The sequence below is a fragment of the Gymnodraco acuticeps genome, unplaced genomic scaffold (assembly GCF_902827175.1).
Source record: "Gymnodraco acuticeps unplaced genomic scaffold, fGymAcu1.1, whole genome shotgun sequence".
NCBI lineage: Eukaryota > Metazoa > Chordata > Actinopteri > Perciformes > Bathydraconidae > Gymnodraco > Gymnodraco acuticeps.
This window is the reverse complement of record NW_022990109.1, coordinates 143,552-167,178: the sequence shown is the minus strand read 5'-3', so window position 1 is coordinate 167,178 and position 23,627 is coordinate 143,552. Positions and strand designations below refer to the sequence as shown.

At 40.0% G+C, this 23,627-nt stretch overlaps 2 protein-coding genes across 2 annotated transcripts; both read right to left on the bottom strand.

Annotated features, from left to right (window-relative positions):
• Positions 1 to 723: 723 nt before the first annotated feature.
• On the bottom strand, positions 724 to 8,048 carry mtx2 (metaxin 2). Its single transcript, XM_034216492.1, has 10 exons — positions 7,849 to 8,048; positions 6,328 to 6,375; positions 4,799 to 4,845; positions 4,537 to 4,609; positions 3,175 to 3,251; positions 2,960 to 3,052; positions 2,533 to 2,571; positions 2,096 to 2,221; positions 1,785 to 1,861; positions 724 to 1,501 (listed from the first exon to the last, which is right to left on the bottom strand). The coding sequence occupies exons 1-10, from the start codon at positions 7,886 to 7,888 to the stop codon at positions 1,342 to 1,344; spliced, it is 780 nt and encodes a 259-aa protein (XP_034072383.1). The 5' UTR covers positions 7,889 to 8,048; the 3' UTR covers positions 724 to 1,341.
• A 1,786-nt stretch (positions 8,049 to 9,834) lies between these two features.
• On the bottom strand, positions 9,835 to 16,137 carry LOC117546312 (homeobox protein Hox-D4b-like). The gene is made up of 2 exons (XM_034216502.1): positions 12,835 to 16,137; positions 9,835 to 11,582 (listed from the first exon to the last, which is right to left on the bottom strand). The coding sequence occupies exons 1-2, from the start codon at positions 13,337 to 13,339 to the stop codon at positions 11,254 to 11,256; spliced, it is 834 nt and encodes a 277-aa protein (XP_034072393.1). The 5' UTR covers positions 13,340 to 16,137; the 3' UTR covers positions 9,835 to 11,253.
• Positions 16,138 to 23,627: the final 7,490 nt, after the last annotated feature.

Here is a 23,627-nt window from a genome sequence, read left to right as displayed (position 1 = left end):
AGGCACAACACAGGTCAAAAGTTGTATCTAACATGGATGAAGGAGCGGTTTTATCGAATCGAACGTGGGGGCATTAGGATATATACATGTGAAATGTATAAACTCAGAAATGATTATATTACAGATATTTTGTTGAGACATTGATGCCAAAAACAATTAATTAAGTCATCAAGTTTAGTTATGTTTGGTCTCTATAGAAATATAATCTTGACTCATCCTGGTGGGTATTTTTTTATGTCCAAAACTTTTATTTTGGTACAAAAACTATTTGTTTTAATGGGATTGACATATAATGTGAAATTTATATTACAAAGAAACAAATATATTTATTTATAAAAGATAATCACGTTTGACCCATATCCTGTGCATCAGAGGGTTAAGTAGAGGTCAGGGGGACTTTATTACTTTCTGACAATATGCTCTAGCATTTATATTTATTCATTAAAGATTGTTGCACAGATAATGTCAAACTCAGTTCTTTAAAAATATTATTATTAACAAAACATGAAATAAGACGCCCCGTGCTGTTAGAGAAATGTATCATGCACTAACACTGACTTCCCACTGAGTAGCAGATGATGCAATAGGGTCCTATGTAGTGCTACTATGCCATCATAACCCATGCATATACAAGAAAACACCTTTTGAAAAGCTGTAGTAGCTGAAAGGGAAGACGCCCCGTGCTTCACCCAACTCTTCATAAAAGGTTAAAAAATAAAACACTGAAATTCGTAATGTATTTTATTCTGTAGGCACTTTCAATTCACACAAAGAAAACAACGGTGCGAAAAAAATAAGTCTTCATCATTATGTCCTTTTGTACAGAAGTAAAGCAACACTGCCTCGTGTTTCTTCCGAGCTTCTAAACATGTCACACAGCTGTGGATTTAACCTCTCTGAGACTATAAGGATATTTCATCAATGCTCTATAATACATGTCAGCGTTTCTATGTGTGAGCATGGGCTTAGCTAGTGTTGGAAATCCTCTTATTAAACCCGACTTCTTACCTCTTGCAGTAATGTGAATCCTATGTTTAACTCAAAAACATCTATTTGTATATATATGTGTCAGTAATACCCATAAGAATGATATTACATGTCAGTTTAAGTTGCTTTAAGATAGCCTAAACGTATTTACTTTAAGATATATCCATCTATATGCAGTGGAAACATGAATGCTATCAGCAGAGTGCAACAATGTACAAGCACGGCACAAAAAGGAGAATGAAAGCATGAATCACAAAGGGACACGTGTGTGAAGAAGAGCAGTTTTTAGCTTCTCGGTGCTACAGGGAGGGAATGAATGTTCAGGAGGAGAAGAAGCAGGGACACAATGTTCCTTCAGGAGCTCTTGTCTTCGAAGTACGTCTGCTCGATGCGTCTGCAGAAGGAGAGCAGGTTACTGCAGCTCTTAATCCGCTCAGCCAGCTCTGTGCTGGTCAGTCTGGTGGTCAGGATGGTGAAGAGGTGACCGAACACCAGGGCGTCCAGCTCTGTGGGCCTGAAACACACACACACACACACACACACACATTATAGTGATAGCTGAAATCATCCATTCACTGAAGATTTTATAATTATTTACAATTCAGATGTAAATGTGTACTTTCTAAATTGGTATAACTTTGTGACACACACACACACACACATACACACACACACACACACACACACACACACACACACACACACACACACACACACACACACACACACACACACACACACACACACACACACACACACACACACACACACACACACACACACACACACACACTTACTGTTTATTGAAGAAGTACGGTTGTGTTCCCAGCCTCTGGGAGAGAGCCTGGCAGCACTGAGTCACATCGTCATACACCTGAAACAGACAAAAAGACATTAAATATGTAATGTTTGTATTCTTTAAGGGGCGGGTCATCTCTAAGCGGTTGACCAATCACAACAGAGCCGGCCAGCTAGCCAATCAGAGCAGACTGGGCTTTTTGAACATTAAAGCATGGAGACATGTCACAGTCGAGACACTACAGACTAGAATATCACCAATTCAGTAAAAAATGAATCTAGGTATGTTATTTGTTGTGTGGTTGCTAACCTGCTCCAGGGTTTTCCCTCCCCAGCCAATGGCGTTCATCTTCCTGCGGACCTCCCACTGCTTCTGATAGGCCAGGACGTTACTGAGAGGCCACGAGTAAGGACTGCTGTACCTGGGGCGGGAGATCTACACACAACACCACACACACACACACACACACACACACACACACACACACACACACACACACACACACACACACACACACACACACACACACACACACACACACACACACACACACACACACACACACACACACACACACACACACACACACACACACACACACACACACACACACACACACACACACACACACACACACACACACACACACACACACACACACACACACACACACACACACACACTGATTAAGAGGGAATAATCACAACTGTCACATATTTGTATTATCTACTGAGAATTTCACTCACCTCAGCAGCTGTGGCGTCATCACACCACTGGATGTACAACTGAAGAGAGGAGAGGAGACTTGAATTAGAAAAACATACAAAAAGTGTGTGTGTGTGTGTGTGTGTGTGTGGTCTAGCATTACTATACTTGTGGGGACCTAAATCTGTTTACACAGTCACGTGTGGGGACTCGCCTCCCTTATGGGGACAAAATGAAGGTCCCCATGAGGGGAATCATTAATTTTAGGGTGAAGACTTGGTTAGGATTAGGGTTAGGTTAAGGGTTAGGGTTAGGGTTAGGGTTAGGCATGCGTTGGTTATGGTTATGGTTAGGATAAGTGTCCAGGAAATGCATGTAAGTCAATGTAATGTCCCCTGAAGTGATGTATACATGGTGTGTGTGTGTGTGTGTGTGTGTGTGTGCGTGTGCATGTGTGCGTGTGTGTACCTCAGCAGTTAGCAGCATGTTGTTGACGAGCTCCATGTACGCTTTCATTTCAGCTCTCTGAACATCATCTAATCCATCGCTCAGAGAATTACCCTGAGGAAATGTAAAACACAGAATAAGAAAATAAACAAGAGCTCCTAACTTGACTTTTATTGATGACACTTTTAGGAGATTCATGTCTGAGTGTTTAGCTTTGAAACATCTGTGATACACACCTTAGCTTTCGTGAACTGCACTATCGGCCCCAGCTCGGACACCACCTGGTTCCCAACGTGGATAAAGGGAATCTTACCTAGAAAGGCAACACATAAAAGACGCCAGAGAGAGGGAGAGAAAAGTGGTTTTATTCAAAAGAAACTATAACGTTAAGATACACAGTTAAAAAAACAAGGACAGCATCTGTTTCAACTTCTAATTATTAGCTAATACAAGATTAGATTGAAAGTACTGTGTTTGCTCCAGTGGTTCCAGCGTTAGACTTTTTCGCTGTCCGTCATTTTGACGGACAGGATCGTAACATTTCCGTCATAATCCATTATTATCTGTCATTTTATTTTTCACGTTTTAATGATGAGATGAGACGTATTTAATATTTATGTTTGGGTACTGAGCAGCAAATGTTCATTCATTCATGTTTTAATGATTCATCCAGAACTTCTAAGGGCATGGAGAAACAAAAAGATGAACAGAGACACCGACCGTGTGGACACTTCTCATGTCAACACGAACATGAAGGATTTCTTTGTTCCTGCACTGACGGCACAGCAGGGGGGCAGAGGCCGCTAACAACACCACGACCATTGTGCCTCAACAGGCAAATATGAACAATGCCAGCGTTTTAAATGAGACAACAATCAGAATATGAACACAACATGTACAAGAACAACTCAATTGACCTGCTGTAGCCTGAACGCTGATCTTCTGCATCGCCGTGCACCCTCGGAGAAATCCGTTACTCGTCTTAGCTTCTCTACAGATGTCGCAGAACATTTTGCCATCTTCCCTCCTCAGCCACTCAAACTCTTGCTCCCACTGAACCCGGTACTCCCGCTTGAACTCCTTGCCACTTGCTTGCCCTTCTGCCGCTGGCTGAACGTTGTCAGTTTTAGTCTTACTGGCTTGTCCTTCATCCTCCACCGCATCAATCCCTCCTTTTCACCTCGTGTATCCGCACCATCACAACTACTGGGCTTATTAAAAAAGCTTCGGACGATCAGCTGCCGTGACATTTTGCGATTGCTAAAGCCGGTTAAACAACGAGGTGAAAAACAAGACTAGACAATAGCTACTTAATATACACACACTCGCCACCAACTGGACAGGGGTGTGAATGACTATAGTTACAGTAGATCGCCCTCAGTCGACCTGGCCACTAAGGATGTAATATAATGTGGGCCGCTGGTGGACATTTTGACGCTGTTCCGAGTTGTGTTCTAATCTGTCAAAATACTGCTTTCAGATTATTCCGTCATCGTTATAAAAAATCCGTCATTGACGTAAAATATTCGGGTAACGCGACGTCTGGTTTGCTCTGAATTTAACAATATAGAGTTTGTGTGAGCAGCTTGTGAACTTACCGGAGGGAGACATGTATTCAGCATTTGATTTGCAAACCACCTGCACAGGTAGACCGCACATCCTGAGGTACGCCTGCACAGGAGAATCAAACAATTAGTGTTAAAGCAAGACGGTAATGAGCAAGAAATGATCTTTGAAGTCATCTATAAAGTACTACACACATCTACAGATAGGTATGATGCATAAAGAAATAAACATCCTGACAAAATATGCTGATACACACTTTTGTATTTGATGGAAATATACAGAAACAGTTTTCACCTGAACAGCAAGAGATGAAGCGCAGTCTGACAGCAGAATCTGATCCTCTGGAAAAACAACAACAACAAAGTAATGTAAACAACTACAGAAATATCTGGACCAGAGGCCTGTACGACGAAGCCGGTTCAACATAACCTGGATATGTTTGAGTTACCCGGTTTACCTAATCCAAAACAAACGCGCTCTCGCTAAGCAGTCCTACGACGCTGGTTATCAACTCGTTAACTCGAGCCAGCTTTGCCCTTTCTAGTTATGTGCACGTTCACATAAAAGGGGCGTGGCTAGCAACATTTGACCAATCACAAACATGGAGAAGCGTACTGACAACGCAGGGTCATACTTCCAGAATGAAAAGTGAACTATAATATTAGACATATGAAGAAGTTAAACTTTAAACATCCATGACTTAAACACTTGATCCAGGATCAAAGCCACAGAGCTGCACCTGCAAGGTGAATACAGCTGGTAACAGAACAAGTGTTTGAATGCGTACATTAACAGGTTTATGATATCACTGCCCCGTCTAAGACACGATCTGACTTTAATTACATTTGTCTCGAGTGTTTCGTCAACTTAATCTGTTGCTTAAAATAATACTTCTGCATACAGTCTGTGACACTGTGAGTGTTGCACGGCCAGATACGGCTCAGCTGACTGAGATAAGGAAATATATGATACATTATGAAATGATATGCCGCGGACTGTACTTAATGTTACTCTGATCCGGTTACTTATGTTGTGGCAGATATTCAAGTAAGCTTTCTTAACGCTAATGTTATAATAGTCAGATTGCTCTGAAGATGGAGGTGATATTCTATTAATGTTCACGTTCACACAGTCGGTGATTTTTGCCGGCCGTCTTTCCTGCAACGGCAGTTTTTCTGTATTTCCTTTCTCCTGTAATATGACTTGATCGCTTTAAACTCCGCACACTGAGCTCTGATTGGTCAGCAGGCAGTGCTTTCACTGAGTTGAGCTCTTAGCCTGCAACCTAACCTGCTCCGGACCAGGTTAGCTGCTCAGCATAAGTTACCATGGAGATCTAGCCTGCTAAGAAGAGAACCAGCGTCGTAGGACCGGAAACCCAGAGTTTTCCCTGAAGTTAGCCGCTAAGCGAAAATCCGGCTTCGTAGTACAGGCCTCTGGTGCAATGATTACATTTATTCTAGTGGTACATTTGCATTAAGAAAGGTCCATCTCATCTTATCTTAATTCCTGTGCAACAATGACATACTAGTGAAAAACATATATTTATTCTACTGCAAATTTTAAAGTCTAGTGTAATGCAAAATGACATTCCATCGATTTATTTTGTTCAATATTTTTGGCACATGTGTTGTTTAGCTGTGGTTGCTTATTTGTTGAAAATTGTATTTTTTTCTCGTGTTTTCCTGTGCCTTTAAATTTAACTGATCACTGGAAGCGCTCGGCCTAATCTGTACAATGACAATATATGCTTTCTATTCAAATATTTATACATTTTTCTAAATAATATTGTTCCTAGTACATTTGAGAAAACACACACTCACCCTTCAGTGGTTGGTACAAGGTGGCCGATTCAGGCCACGGCTCAGCAGCTGTCAAAAACAGACACAAATATAAAGAGATTTACACAATAATAAGGTGATATGATGGCTTATTAAAGAGTTAAAATGCTGATGAGTTTACATTCTCATATTTAATTGTGTAATACATTTAATTAAAGTTAACAGACACGCCTCCTAGAGGCAAAGACTATTTTCTTTTGGCTATTTTACTAAGCAATAACCATATCCAAAACATAATGTGTTATAGTATCTCAAAATGTCATATGTTCAATTACCTATTTAAATGCTGCTACTCCACGCCATGGATGGAGACTTATTGGACTATATTTTATTATGAATGTTTGCCTTTTCTCTATATTTAACATGGTAGCTACTTTATTATTGCTTGCCTTTTACCTGCAATGTCGCTTTTGTCGTAACACTGTACATTTTCTGGGGGACTAATAAAGGAATGATGTGTTTGCTCATGTGTAGCTCAGCTTAAAAACTAGTGCATTTCAGTCATATATCGTCAATAAACTTGCTAATCAGACGAATTCTGAAACTGAAAACACTTCAGGAGGCAGGTGAACTTCTTATAAACAGTTCAGGGAGGGTCAAATGAATGTCAGGGGTGTATAAAGTTACATAAACACGATGTTCCGTGATGTACTATCGGTACATGTCATTAATCTCTATACAACTGACGTAAAATCCAAGATGGCGCTGATGTAGTTCTTCTATCTAGCTGCGCTCACTTCTGCCTCTAATGGCGGGAAGTTGTTAACGTCTGCCTATGGTTCTTAACGGTTAGTCACAGTACTGCTTTCGACCACCAGTGGCAGCACTGAGCACAACAGCGCCAGTCAGCACTCAATTTGATCAACGAAGAAGTTATTCGCTCATCCTGGCTCTGACGTCAGTGGTTTACATTACTATTTAGCCGCACTTAGTTAAGAGTAAATCGTGATTTGTAACTCCCAAACAATGCTGACATCGACGTTAATCCACCTGAACTGTTCCCGCTACACTTCTCCATCTTTTCTTTGGTTTGTACATTTAACATTAATCCGTTATAAAGCAATAGTAGAGTTGTAATCCAACAATACATGCTTTACAGAGGTAGCCGTTTAGGACACCATACTCTTAGCTGATTTGACAGTCCTCCTGTATGAAAGCTAGGCTAACTAAGCTAGTTTTTCCTACATAAACTGATACAGGCGGACAAGGACAACCATTGTTACTGTTATGACAGAAAATCCCTTCTAAATTAAACTACTATGGTCACGTATGTGTAACGCAAGCATGTAAACGGTAGCTTATGCTAGCAGGCTAAAGCTATCTTGATCCTACACTAATAATAATACGCTTTATTTGTATAGCACCTTTCATACACGAATTGCAGTCCAAAGTGCTCCACTGTAGACTGTTTACATCTCTTAAATTAGTCATAGCAAATGTATAGAAAACAAAAGACACAGTAATAGACACACATAAATAATAGAAGCAAAGTCAACGGCTTACCTGCCATCTGCGACACGAAGGCCTCTGCCGCAAGAGACATGGTGACGCTTATATTTCCTTATGGATTCAACAATAGTTATTTAATTTAAATATAAGGTTATTTTCACTGTATGCGAGTTTAAGGGCAAGTGCCTGTTATGCTGTCACCGACTGGTCCGTTCGTGATTAATGTCCCGAGGAGGAAATGTAACTCAGATTGTTTTCAGTTCCGCTTTACGCATGAGCTGCAGATGTTGTGAATCTAGCTGTGTGGAATAGGGAAAGCTAATTTTCTGTCGTATTTATTTATCTTTATTCAGTACATGATATGGTTTGTGGCATTTTATACTACAGGGTTAGAAAATACCTGAAATCCCCATAGTGTTGTCCAATAACACTCAACCGCAAAAGTACACTTACAAATGTTACATTGAGGATTGTAACCTTTAAAAACAGTAGTGTTTTATTGCTGGTATGTTTCATGAATATGTGGATATTGTTTTATCACTTCATGACAATAATCAAATTAATCGTAATCAAATCCAGTTATATCCCACTCCCACTGTTATACAGTCCAATTGTTCTATTCCAGGGGACTTCCTAACTAATCGCATATGGGTCAAAATCTCCAAATGATTTGACACAAGTATAAAAGATGGACATTTTGTGCCTTTCTTTTCCAGGCTGCAATAATGACAGCAACCAGCAGAGAGCGTTCCTGTTTCTCCACAGTCAGACTGCAGGAGGCAGGTTTGTGATAAACAACGTCCACCAAGCACTAGCACAATTCGCGTTTGGCGTTTAACAAAATAGGAAGAGTTGGAATTATATTCAGAAAACATAGCCTTGAAATAGAGCCTGTTTTGCACTCTGGTAATATCCAAAGGCTTCATGCACATCAAGTGAATTTATCATTTGTTTTTCAGGTTTTAATTTCGAATAGAATGTCTATAATACCTATATCGATAAAGGTGTTAATTGTTGTGTTTGAAGCATATCACACACATATATATTCAACTGTTCACAACATGGGATCTGTGTACAGCAGAGCACAGCAAGTCAAACACCCATCACCTCTGTGGGGCCACAATCTCCAATAGCAGGCTGCAGGCATGAAGAGCATCAATAGCTTTCTATCTTTGGTTGGAGTGTTTATCTGGTATTCAGTTGGTCTGACTGGATCTCCAGCATGTGATAGATATGCCATGTTGTCAACCCCCGTTGTGCCTCTCGTGCACGTTTAACTCGACCGGAAGCCACCAATTAATGTCTCTCGGCGCTCATTTCCCTTGCATCCACCCATTTGAACACACACACACACACACACAGCATTTCTTTCACCTCACGTATTCCTGCTCTGTGCGTAAACAATGCGTAAAATGCGCATATGGCAGCCTTTGTATATTTCTTATATTTAAGATCCTCCGAATGTGGTTTTCAATAATATGGAGACGGTAATAATAATGCTAGTATATGTGTGTCTATCATAAAGCCTATACTCCTGACGTTACTTTATCCCTGTCTTGGCTTTTGGACAGCAGTTAAAGCGATCTTTCGTTTTGATTAAATATTAGGGATCAGCGTTTATCCGCGGAATAATTCGCAGCATATTTTAAATCCTCCCACGGGAGGAAATGTCCACATTTAAAAAGCTTCTCAGTAGACATATCACGGCTTATAGATCGGTGTCTTGGCTTACCTCAAGTGGCATGACGCTCCTGGGATCGCAATACTAAAGTTTATATTGAAAATGTCTTTACTCTTCAAACACATGTTGATCCATTTTCATTAAAGGGGATTGTTTTTTACCCAAAAACTGTTGGATTCGATGTTTGTGAAAAATATTAATGAAATGTGTCTTAAATTCATAATAATATATGTTTGTGGCACGTGACTTTCATGGATCATCCAGTTGTGTGTGTGTGTGTGTGTGTGTGTGTGTGTGTGTGTGTGTGTGTGTGTGTGTGTGTGTGTGTGTGTGTGTGTGGTAATAACATCGCAGTTTTGTAGTTTGAAACATTTTTTTATTATTGTTTTTTTAACTTTTCATCATCTAATATCTTATCAAAACATTTGCACATATAAAATTCTTACACAAAGAGTTTTCTTATTTTCTTCCCAAAGATTACCAACATACAAAATATAACAGAGAGGCTTGCTGCTAAGAATACAATATGTTTCTAAGTAATACAAATAACAAATAAGTACTGGCGTAGGCTAATACAAAACGATAGCATATTAAACTGGAATCAAAGCGAGGACATATTTAAAAAATGCACCATTTCGTTATTTAAAAGAGAGTCATTTGGAAACCTCTCGGTGCTAAAAACAAACAACAAAAGCTTCAGAAAGTCGTGTTTATTCAAACCCTGTAACCCTGAGGAAACACTTTGGAGTTACAGTCAGCGTCGTGCATTTCAAAACCTCTACCTCCAATTTCTTTATTTCTTGTGCGTAAAGATTTCCCCCGCAAAATAAAAACAAGTGAATTCACCTTTGGAGATAATCTGCACGATATGGCTTCTATCCTACAAACATTGCATTGTTTTTGGATGTTTCTGTACAAAGTAAAACATTATTTGACCAACTTCACTGCAAGTCAGCCACTATGTCGATGTGTTTCTCCTTTAAGCGCCAAACAACATTTTGGTAATGTGCATTTTCATAAGTTAGGCTATTTTCTCTTTTAGGTAGCTATTATAAAAACCCTGTAATGTGTTTACCCTGTGGAAATAAAACCCTGTTTTCTCCAAAAGACTCTCCAACCATGGCACCGTTCACCCCTACAAACCGGAAGTCTAAAAATGTCCTAAATGTCACCATGAGAGACGTGAGACCACTGGAGGTTAGCTAACCTAAAGACTCAATTAATTAAATATCAGACTAAAATTAGATGCATTCTTTTCATAACATCATATTTATGAACATTTAAAAGTTGGAATATAAAAGCAAATTTGAAAACCCCTAGATGGATATCCTGCTCTTTAAAGCACCCTGGATCAGTTTAGCATTTGCAGTTTTGGAGAGTTAATGCGCCAAACATACCGTTTGAATAGCATTTGGTAACCGAACTTGTACACTTTAAAACATATTGACAGAAAGAACGTCTTGAACCTGAACATTTAGTCAAACGGAGGATATGTCCATGAGAAACACATGTCGTGCCTTAGCTTGTTTTTGTGGATTTTAATGCACTTTTACGCGCATTTCCTTCCTCAAAAGTCAGTTCTGCTTGAGATTTGTTCCCAATGACGTCTTTTCATACAAATAGCATTCTCGTATTGTTTACATGTCCCCGATTACAATTCCTTTGAACGACAAACAACATTCGGTCAACTGTAGAAGTGTGAAGCAAATAATAACCGCATGAAGGAGATTTAAAAAGTACCGTAATGGTGGATGTGTACCCACATTTCTCTCCTGTCTTCAGGAGGTTTTCGACGCCTTTGCGGTACTATCACTGTTGTTGTTATTAGTGTCATTAGTGTTGTTGTTATTGATTTCCGCCGCCTTCTTGTTCTTGCTCCGTCCTTTGGTGTTGGGCAGCTTGTTGTCCTTCTTCCAGCGCATACGCCGGTTCTGGAACCACACCTTTACCTGCCGCTCGCTCAGACAGAGCACGTGGGCCACCTCCACACGGCGGCGGCGCGTGAGGTACCGACTGAAGTGGAACTCCTTCTCGAGCTCCAACACCTGCTGGCGCGTGTAGGCCGTGCGCATGCGCTTTGGATCCGGGCCCGTGTGGTTGGGATTAACTGCAAATAAAAATACATTAATAATACAACACAAATTATTATAATGAATAAGATGTTATTATTAAATATGTTTTGTATTATTAATATTATGTGTATTATCAAGATTATTTGTATTATTACAAATACAACAAAATTATAATTATAAAAACAGGGAAAGACAATTAAGGCCAGATATTTTTATAAGAGTATACATTAATTACAATATTAAAAGTTAAGACGGGGGAAAAGAATTAGAGCAAGATCATTTCATCCCGTTTTTTTTTATTCAATCATTTTCTTTTATTTAAAAAAATATATAACCTACAGGCATTTTAAAATGATATTTAAAAACAATTAAAATATATTGCAGATGTTATCATGTGGTCATTTTTTTGTGTGTTCATCTTTATTTGTGGTTGACTGGGAAGACGTCCAAGAAACGAGCCTTACTTTTAACTTGCTGCTCTTTGCAAAACCGCAGCGAACACACACACACACACACACACACACACACACACACACACGCACGCGCGCACTGTGGCAGGGCCATAAAACTTTATAGGGGTTGTAATTCTCTCTGACTCTCACTGAGATCATAAATAACTCGACAACAAAAACGGTGCTCACAAATGGACACTAGAACACAAGAAAGAGAGACAGTGAAAGAGAGACAGAAAGAGTGACAGAGAAAGAGAGACAGAAAGAGAGACAGAGAAAGAGAGAGAGAGACAGAGAGAGAGAGAGACAGAGAAAGAAAGAGAGACAGAAAGAGAGAGAGAGAAAGAGAGACAGAACGAGAGACAGAGAAAGAGAGACAGAGAGAGAGAGCTAGCAGACAAAACAAAACGTAAACATGGCCTGAGCTCTGTGCCTTCACAACCTCATCTGTTTACATCTCTCATATTTATTTATTATTACAATAAGCAGTATTTAATTTCAGTGTACAGTATTTCATTTGACATATTTTAAACTCATCTTATTCTGTTTTACTTGCATATATTCCCTTCTCCTGCATTACTGCACGATCTCTTTCACTCTTTTCCCACTCGGTTTCTTCCTGCACTTCTATTGTATTATGTATTCGTTTTATCGTTTTATGCCATATTTCCATGTTGCATTGTTGGAGGAGCCTGGGACTTAAGATGTTGCCATAACACTAGCTGCTGTGTATATGACAATAAAACATTTGAATATAATTGGACTGAGGGAAACTGATACAGAGAGGATGAAGAGAGGGTTAATTGGAGATAGAAAGATCGAGGCTGTATCTCACCATGAGCGATGTGCACTTTTTTCATCCACGGGTAGACAACAATAGGCGGCTTGTCCTTCCCCTGGCAGGCCGTTTTCCTCTGCACCTGAGCGGGCTTTGTACAGGTCATCCAGGCCTGGCACTGCAGCTCCCCCACCGAGAACCGGGCCTCCTTCCCGGGCACCTCTGCCTCCCTGTAGCCGGTGCGTAATGGCGCACCTTGGTGCAGCGTCTGGTCCTCTCCATCCTCCCGGCGGCGCCCCTGCAGAGAGTGATAGCCGGGTTGTTGTGGTGTGTATGTTGGCTGATATGTTCCTCCATAACTCCCACTGTCCTGAGGGTTGTTATAATACCCCCCTTGCTCACTAAAATTACTGTAATCTTCTTCACAAGGCGGGAACTGCGGCTCAGCGTATTTACAGCTCACCACGTAGGACTCCATGATTGATTTATAGCGAGGCTGGTAGGAGAATACTAATTTTTCTTTCTCTCCCCTCTCTCTGTCTCTTTCTCCCCCCTCTGGCATCCAGCCATCCTGCGGCTGTCAAATAGACGGACGGCCGCGCGGGACACGTGACCCCGCGGCCGGCCAATCAGAGGGGGCACTGCGGGTTGTTTATGTCAGACGTAATGGGATAATTTGAAGTAAAAAAATAAAATGTTCATTACGGGACTAATGAAGCTCTGCTGACGGAGAGGGATGGTTAAGATGAGATGTTTAAGGAATGGGAGAAATAGCTTTTTAAAGAATCCTATTTTTTATATTTCAATTTCTTCTTACACTTTTTTTAAATTGTTTTATGATTTATTTATCTATGTTGCATTGTTGGAAGAGCTTCAGCATGTAATTGCCAATACGCTGTGGCTATTGTGCATATGAAAAATAAAGCCTTTGAATCTTCAGTATTTGAGATATCTGCCATTTAAAGACTCTAATGTTCAAAAAAGGGTTGTTTTTAGTGATTTATATCCATCAATGTATCTATATATATCTCTAACGAGAGTTAGAGATATATATATATATATATATATATATATATATCTACCCATCCATTAATCTTTCTATCAATCTATCAATTTATCTAAAGACAGTACTAATGAAGTTATGCTTGGGGAAAGTGGTTGACAATAGATGTGTTTAGGCTTTGAAAAATGACTAAGATGCCCCAAAAAATCTGCTATTTGAAGACTATCCATCCATCTATCTATCTATCCATCTATCTATCTATCTATCTATCCATCTATCTATCTATCCATCTGTCCATCTATCCATCTAATTGTGCGTCTTTATCCCCCCTCCCTCAACCAGCACCAATTGAAAGCACTGACTGTAGATTTATGACTTAGCTGCCTGACTTTAACCCCCACACACAGATGGCCTGAAAATTAATCTGGCCCATATTGAGTGACCACATTTGGCCTTGTGACGAGTCAAAGGCTGGACAACAAAACCGAAAGGCCTCAAATAATAAGAAAGAGATAAAAGGTTCCCAGACAGTGACTAGTAGTTGGCTTTGTTCGGGCTGGGGTCACCTCGAGGTGTCCAACCGGCCAATGGGCTTCTTTTAAAATGCTTAGAAAAAGGATGCAAACGCCACAGAGCAATGACACAGGGCTGAGAAATTAACGCAAATTAAACAGAATCTTAACGGAAATACGTGAAGCAGATAAGTGAGGCACGTCATCCGTAAATATTCTTCCCTTATGGTCTTGTTTTTGTCCAAAATGCTGAATCAAAGTGCAGTGAAGTAAATAAGTACATTTACTCAAGTACTATTTGGTCTATTTGTACTTGAGTATATCATGTAATGCTACTAAATACTTATTGCCTTACATGTTTACACATTTATTGTACTTTTAGCTGTTTACATATAAAACACATGGCATTTTAGCATGCAGTACATTACTACTTTGACTTTTGATACTTTAAGTACACTTCTATACTTCTACTAAAGTAACATTTTGAATATGGGCTTTCCCTTTGTAGTACCAGAGTATCTACTTCAACCAAGGATCTAAGTACTTCTTCCACCTCTGTCAAAGCGTCTAAAATAATAACATTTTGCATTGTTTAATCGATTGTAAATCCGTGTTCAGGACTGCATGATGATTTCTGCCTTTAGCTGCAGCCTCTGTGTACGCCACAAGCTTTTTAATAAGTCCTGCAATGTTTTACTTCTGCGTAATACACTCTTATAAAGAGAGGAGGAAGGAGAACATGATTTTGCTTGGCTGAGGCATTAAAGGAGCTCATGCGGAGGGTGTAAATGGTTTGAAGATATTTGGCATGGTTGACTGAGTGCAAGTGAATTAAAGATTATATGGGCTTAAGGGCGTAATATATCTGATGTAATGAGTCATTTGTTCGGAATAGATCATAAGGAATGACTGCCAATGACTGGTAAGCTACCAGATAGGCGATAAAGTGGCTAAATCTCACTTTTATCTCAGCTTGAATGTTTTCTTTCCTTCTGTTTCATATTGCTCAGCACGTATGAACACACAATCTGAGCTGAATGCGTCCCTTGCTTCTCTTCAATAACTTCCACTGAGAAGCAATACACCGTATGGAAAGCACTTGTTTCTCCATTTCACATGATTTTCTACCTTTTAAAGGTTCAATTTCAAACATTAAAGCAAGATGATGCAACATTATTTATAACCAGGCACATGCATCACATGGGAAACAGACTTCAAATATCAACAAAATTCAAGCTATTTATTGTTGTTAAGCGTTGAATAAGAGGTGTGTTAGTCCATGCCATCAGTAGCGTGAATGTGTGCAAAGGTTAAGAAACAAAGGGTATTAGTTGTTTATCTGCAGCTCTTTAATAGAGTTGGCTGCAGACACATTGATGTTTTAATTAAGACTCAGCTGAGCGGACTTTAATACTTAATTAGATCCAGTGGTGTAATCACATCCTACTGTGTGTAACTCGACATGTGCAAATCATCCTGCTCCATTCGGGGATCAGTTTGCTTTTGGTGCAGTGGTGACGTATGTATAGGCTGAACTAGAAGTGAGCATCACAAGGGCATCTTGGACGAAAAGCCAATGGGATTGTTCCATTGGCTTTTGGAATATTGCAGAAAATAGGCTTTGGTGGGCAACACACATCATTCCTATTTGTTTTGATCAGTAGGATAAGCTCCACATATTAACACCACTTTTAAGATTTCAGCCAATAAAGGAACTCCAGCTCGGTCACATGACTTCACGTCACCACCGCTAAGCTAAAGGTGGCTAATGTTGGGCTATAAAGGAACTACAGCACGGTCACATGACTTCACGTCACCACCGCTAAGCTAAAGGTGGCTAATGTTGGGCTATAAAGGAACTACAGCACGGTCACATGACTTCACGTCACCACCGCTGAGCTAAAGGTGGCTAATGTTGGGCTATAAAGGAACTACAGCTCGGTCACATGACTTCACGTCACCACCGCTGAGCTAAAGGTGGCTAATGTTGGGCTATAAAGGAACTACAGCACGGTCACATGACTTCACATCACCACCGCTGAGCTAAAGGTGGCTAATGTTGGGCTATAAAGGAACTACAGCACGGTCACATGACTTCATGTCACCACCGCTGAGCTAAAGGTGGCTAATGTTGGGCTATAAAGGAACTACAGCTCGGTCACATGACTTCACGTCACCACCGCTAAGCTAAAGGTGGCTAATGTTGGGCTATAAAGGAACTACAGCTCGGTCACATGACTTCACGTCACCACCGCTAAGCTAAAGGTGGCTAATGTTGGGCTATAAAGGAACTACAGCTCGGTCACATGACTTCACGTCACCACCGCTGAGCTAAAGGTGGCTAATGTTGGGCTATAAAGGAACTACAGCACGGTCACATGACTTCATGTCACCACCGCTAAGCTAAAGGCTAATGTTGGGCATGATGGCGTTTAGACGTCTCTAGGCACTTGTTAGCATCCGCTGTTTTTAAATCCACCATTGGGATATTTACAAAACGTTAAAACACCTTTAGCTTGGTTTAACCACAGACCGTAGAGGTCAAGACAAGGGAACCAAAAGTGGTGAAGTGCTGACTCATTTTGAGGTGTTAGTACTCATTCCTGCACCTCTCTTTAGCAACAGTTGATGTGACCTATCCTCCGTTACCTCTGTGAAAGAGAGCGAAGCAAAAGCACTCGTACCAGTCGACCGTTGTTCACTCCTCTCCTTTTGATTTTGATGGATGGTTAGTCATCGCCCATAGACTCCCCTAGAACCCAATCTGTGTCTGAAGCAGCTCCGCACACATTCGGTTCTACAGGGTATGTAGGGGCGACGGTTCACTTCACGGCTCGCTGCTGATGACTTCTTCTCGCCGCTGACAGAGATTTACACTCACATGTTCGGTTGCTCTATGACTCACCGTTCAACAGACCCCCTTTCCCTTTGTTCAACACACGACGTGTCATTGTATAATGTATTGAAACCATTAGCGGTGCTTGTAGCATGTAGCTTTCTGACATCAATAACTCATTAAGGTACACCACATTAATTCTGATATATAAGTGTAATTACCAGGAGCTAAATCAAAAGAGGGCAAGCCACTGCTGTGCACAGCGGACAATGTGGATATCGGTTTTGTAAATCTGCATAAAATCTGTCTTGTAGCTCAGAATGAAACAGTAGCAGGAGTGTTTGTTCTTCCTCTTAGCATAACATGTAAAACCTCAATGCTAGAATACATTATATACCTGTTATAAACACAACACCAGAGGATACATTTGTCCGAGACACAGCCTTACTTGTTGGTATTAATTAAACGATATAGAGGTGTCATTCTTGTATTGATGTTGGATTAGCACTGCAATAGCATTTCTAATTAGTAAGTGACCTTGGTGGTGTATTAGCAACTAGCTATGTCATTTAGTTGCTTATACTGGATTGGAAAAAGTGCCTTAAGTCTAAATAGAAATGTAAAAACAGTAGAGATTAATGATTCGCTCCCTGGAAGAGAAACCGTTCACATGTTGGTTTTTCCACCTAGTAGCCTCCATGTATTCTGTTATTTTAAACATTTGATGGAAACCAGGATTCAGCATTTGGTAAATCCACATCTTTCACAACCTCACCAGCCACTGATAGGCTTTTAAGGAGCGCATAATGATAGTTGGTCATTTCCCAAAGTTGGTAAACAAGCCACCAGCTTCGACCAGCCGCAGTGCAAACGTGACCTGCATCGAGACGGTGGCTCTAATGGCAATTCAACTGAACTTGGCATATGGACAAAAATAAAGATTGCAATGCTAAGAAATTGGCCTCCAGGGCAGGTCTAACAATCTCATCTAGATCCCGTTAAAATACATTTACGATGGTCTACGGTCCCTAGAGATGTTTGTAATTCAACATCTGTCGTCTGTTGGTCAGGAGAAGCAGTAAAAAAAGGCTTGCAATGAAAGGCCATTTTACCCAATGTGACTGATAGTTGTTAGCAGTTAGCAGTTTTAGCTAAGCTACATATTAAAGGGTGCAATTTATTATGTATTGATTTCCATCCCCCTCTATTCATCAATGCCCACGCTCCAGTGATCATTATGGTGTTTCTTCCATTCCCAAACCTCACGTCTTTATTCAGTGTAATAAGGAACCTCTTTGACATTTGTGTTTAGGAGTTGCTGTGCTTGTGATTCGCTGTATAAGTTTAAATCTGGATGCCATAGGCAGAGCCTGTTTCCTCGCCTCGGGGCAATCTTCTGAGCTCTGGCAGGGGCTCATTTTTGCTGTTTACATTTACTAAATTCCCATGGCTGCTGTTTGAGTGCTGAAAACCCTGCCCTGAACCATTTGTTGAGAAAGCAAGAAGGCTTGGGTTGCACGGAGTTAGACGCCAAACTTTAGCGAGATTAGTTTCATGCAAGGTAAACACAGAAGAGTTTTAAACACTGAATCTTAACACATTGAATGGATTTGGTTTGAGTCATGGAGGTGTGGAGTTGAGAGCATCTATCTCGAGTATAGACTGTAGAGAGGTCTTTGCCAAAAAGCAGCTCGAACACCAAGAAAGTGGGTCACGTTGCCATTCTACATTTGCAATATGAGAGTAAAAACTAAACATGGAGACGCAGTGTTCGGTTGTTATCCTCCACACATCTGAAATATGGATATCAAGGACTTGTGTTTTTGCTGCTGTCTCTTATATAATCACAAATGATTCATATCTTAGACTGCACTGTCTTTTATTCTTGTATTTAATGTCTTGGTTTGCTTTATTTGTATTTTATTAAAGCTTTGAATTGCCTTATATTGAAATATGCTATATGAAAAAGCTTCATGGCCTTAGATGAAACATGCATTCATCTAATTCAGTGCAGGACTTTTACACCATGCCCATCGTGCAACCATACAAGGTCCTCCTATGAAATATTAAAAACACATTCATCCAAGATTGGTTTTGTGTAAGTAAACACAAAGTTGTTTTAAACATTGAACCGTAACAATTTAAATGGATTTGTTGAGTAATGAAGCTGCAGGCTTTCTATCTAAAAATGAACTCTGTGAACTTAAAGAGATCCCACATATAATCCTAAGGAAGACTATTTAATGCAAAAGAGTTTTAAACATTGAATATTTCAATTGAAAATGGATTTGTTGAGTAAAGCTGCAGTTTCTATATATTTGAAGTTGAAATGGGCACAAATCTGTTCAATTTGGGATTTTTAATCCATGCCTTGAGTCATTTGTTACACTAATTCCAGGCTAACTGTGTGCTGCTAGGTTTGAATACTATAATCATTGCTGCAGAGAATTGCATCACACACAACAACCATAGACCTCTGGGACCTCTTAAAACACAGATTGTTTTAAATGTTGAATCGTGGAATTTTCAACGGATTTGTTTCAGTAATGGAGGTTGCAGGGTTTCTCTATCTGCAGATGAAGTGGGAACAAATCTATTATATATTCAGTTTGGGATTATTAATCCACGCCTTGAGTCATTTTGTACTCTAATTCCAGGCTAACTTTGATGCTGATTTGAGGTTTTGATCCTGCAGAAATTGTGCACACACAAAAACCATAGACCTCTGTGAACTCACAATAGAAAAACTATGAAATGGTATTACGTTGAATATTAACGTTCTTAGTGGGTTTTGTTAAGTAATTAAGGTTTCAGGGTTTCTCTATCTGCAGATGAAGTGGGAAAAAACCTATTATTAATCTATTATATATTCAGTTTGGGACTATTAATCCATGCCTGGAGTCATTTTGTACTCTAATTCCAGGCTAACCTCTGTGAACTTTAAGAACAAGCTAATAGAGTTTTAAACGTTGAATCGTAGCACTTTGAATGGATTTGGTTGAGTGATGAAGCTGAGGAGCGTCTATCTGCATATCCAAATCCATTCAAAGCAGGACTATTAATCCATGCCTGGAGTTAAAAAAGGACTTTGACCTAAAACTTTCATTTTTCAGGCTAAACTGTGCTGCTCAATAGGGGCTTGAATACAGGAATCATTAGCTTGCAGCTCCTGAATGGATCTCCCTACATCTGAACTTTGGCGGAGTCCTTTTTAGAGAAACAACAACAACGGAGAGATGCTTCTTCTTTTTTTGAAAGAGCATTCTTCTGGGAGAATGTAGCCTAGCTGCCATCAGGTCGCGCGAGGGTCAATCAGAAGCGTTGACCGCTGCGTCACCGTTTCATTAGTCCTCGCGCGGACAGGGGACCATGCAGAGTTCACGCGGCCTGCGGGAGTCGCGAGCCCATTGTCTCCCCCCTCTTTCTCCCCCATGCATTATTCTTGTGCAAATATATACATTTAAAAAACTAAATCCACCGATGTGAGCGATTTTCAGATGTTCTTTTTAATCTGCAGCACATTTGAATAATAGCCATTTAATTATGCCTCATATTTTGCAATTATTGCCGACTAATTTATTAAATCAGCTACGTTTGAATTACGCTTTTTTTTTGCTTTAAATGGCAAATGTTCCTCTACTCCAATATTCAAATGCTTTATTGTCATTTATAGCGTAGTTTTGGCAATGAAAATACAAAATAGACATACAAATACATTGAAATAAAATGTACCTATCGGACATGCATCTTTCTATATGCCTGATTTTTTGCTTTATCGACTATTACATTGTTGGCTTTTGCGTATTTCCTCCCAGTTGTGATTTCAGAAGGCCACACAACCACATGGTGTTATATATGCAACCTCTTAATAAATCCCCTCTCCTCCCGGGCTGCTCTGCGGTATAAAGCCATTCAGATGTGGCTTTTCTTTCTTAGGGGTCGTTTCACTTTTTCATCTTAGACAGGCTGACCGCCGGCTCACCCCTCCGCCCACAGCCCTCTCCCGGGTCAAAGCCGAGCAGCTTTAACCCGGGTTAGACATTAACTGCGACCTTTAGATATTCAGTCTAAGATGGGAACACATGCACCGTCTCCGGCTGACCAGCGAGCCGCGAAATAACACTGTAGAATAAAGGCGGAGGAGGAAATCTGCACCGATCTCAGGGTGTTTGAGTCAAGATGGTGTTTTAACGATTGCACCATGATTGCATTTTTGTAATGGACACTAGTCTTATTTGACTCAAGACTGCACATTTGAAGAAAAAAACGACATGATTCCCACACATTGCACCATGAAATCTGTTGGAAACAGGGTTTAACTGATCATGCACGAGCCAATGTGTAAATACAAATACATGGGGAAAAAATAGATTAAGCGAATTATGGTATGGCCTTAAAACAAACTAAGCTTGTTTCAGACACTAAAATACAAAAAATGTGCACCACCGAGTTGAAAAGTAAAAAAATAATGCATTTGTTTTATTTATTTACCTTCATTTCCAACATATTGTACTTATAACATAATTAACCGAGAGTTTAGGATATAATACCCACTAAAATGTGTATTTAAAATGTATTTAATTTCAATTTGTATTATTGTAGACTAATGAACGAGAGTTTAGGATATTGCACACATAGGAGAAATACTACTAGGTGTAGTGTAATTTATTTATGTATGTATTTGTCTTTAATTCCAACATGTATATTATCAGCTGAGATTTTAACATATTGCACCAGTCATATGGGAAATAACATGATCCTAAAAATATCTATAGCTGTATATTTGTTTTCTTTCTAAACCGTGGACTTAAAAACCTTCCTAATTATTTGACATTAAATTGCTTACTGTTTAAAATAATATAAAATAAGATCTCCTTCTTTCTTTAGTTTGTGCGCAACCCCAATAGTCACTGCTTATTTCAACTCACGAAGTTACTGCACCAAAAGGTTTTTTATTTCACCGTTTTTCCTTTATTTTGTGCTCGTATGGAAGAGAGGGGTTGTGACTTTAATCAGAAGTTTTCTCCAGCTCATAAACCGCTGGAATATATTTCCATATTTCTCATCTCGCCCTGTTTACAGCCTGCAGAGGAGAGCAGCTCGTAAAACATGAAGAAAGAGCCATAACTCCTGATAACTCAATCACACGCACACACACGCGCGCACACACACACACACACACACACACACACACACACACACACACACACACACACACACACACACACACACACACACACACACACACACACACACACAACAATGATAATGCTATCCTCCAGCCTGCAGTGAAAAATATCTAAAATGTGTGTTTTCTGATACAATATCTAAAGAGCAACTAACCCCTGATGGTATACTGTAATTTAAACACTATTAATTTAGCAAGTTATTCATATTATAAGCCTATTTTATTGCCCGTCAATAGGAGATTATCATGTCAAAATGAAGGTTTTGCCGCTCCTGTATGCCCATTTACGCAAACACACGCTGCGTAAATCGCACACACACACACACACGCACACGCACACACATCGAGGTACACACACACACACACACACACACACACATCGAGGTATCCACACAAACACGCGCGCGTTTTCATGCTCAACGAAATATGTTGAAACCCAGACCTCTGAAAATAAATACATATAATCAAAGGAATTGATATTTGGTATCAAAGACGTCTTCACTGTTCAATATAAACTATATTAAAAACGGGATCTTTTTTAACAGTCCTTCTTAACTAAGGGGATTCGTTAAAACACTTAGAAAACGGACTGATTGAACTCAATAATGTCAGTATGGTGGTTTTAAAACAGGCACCCCTGCAGTATTATCTTCTATCTCCATTTACTGTAACGTAAAGGGACGAATAACGTATTTCTGCTCAATGCAGCATTGGGAAATAATAATTCGTCTTAAAAATATCAAAAACATCACAAACATATCTATCTCACCACAAAAAACGCCTTGAATTTCACCCAAAAAGTGTTAAAATCTCCGAGAAAAAACCCCTTGCAGCCAAAGTGAGATAATTAGATTATACATTGGACTACAGGTTGATCTACAGGCCCTTTGGGGGATCCCCGAACCACAGCTTTAATCCCCACCTCTGCCTCCCCCCTGCCTCGTACAGTCATAACCTCATATGTTGCCAAATATGGAAACAAATCCCACTTACTTGTTCTGTAATCTCGCGTTAAAACCCCGGATGTTGGTTACTGTAAAGTCCCCGTGCTTTAAGGCGGAATACCGGAGCCGGTGTTTCTCCGCGCGCTTCAAACAGCATTGTGTTGATTTCTCTCTTAATATCTGCTACCAATCCCATCTGGCCGCCTGTGGGCTATTCTCTCTGAGTTATATTTTGGGACTTGTCAAAGTGCCGGCAATAAAACACACTTTATTACCATCACGTGTTCCGCTTTTTTTTTTTTCTCTCGCTGCTGCTGCTCATAAATTATTCTGCACGGAGAGACACTTTATCCGATAATGGCGCCAA

Excerpts from the sequence above, each read along its gene's own strand:
- mtx2 (XM_034216492.1), bottom strand. The coding sequence starts at position 7,888 with ATGTCTCTTGCGGCAGAGGCCTTCGTGTCGCAGATGGCAG. Across the intron at positions 3,252-4,536 it reads TGAATACATGTCTCCCTCCG|GTAAGATTCCCTTTATCCAC; the intron begins GTAAGTTCACAA and ends TTGCCTTTCTAG. Across the intron at positions 2,222-2,532 it reads ATGACGCCACAGCTGCTGAG|ATCTCCCGCCCCAGGTACAG; the intron begins GTGAGTGAAATT and ends TGTTGTGTGTAG.
- LOC117546312 (XM_034216502.1), bottom strand. The coding sequence starts at position 13,339 with ATGCCAGAGGGGGGAGAAAGAGACAGAGAGAGGGGAGAGAAAGAAAAA. Across the intron at positions 11,583-12,834 it reads AAAAGTGCACATCGCTCATG|TTAATCCCAACCACACGGGC; the intron begins GTGAGATACAGC and ends TTTTATTTGCAG.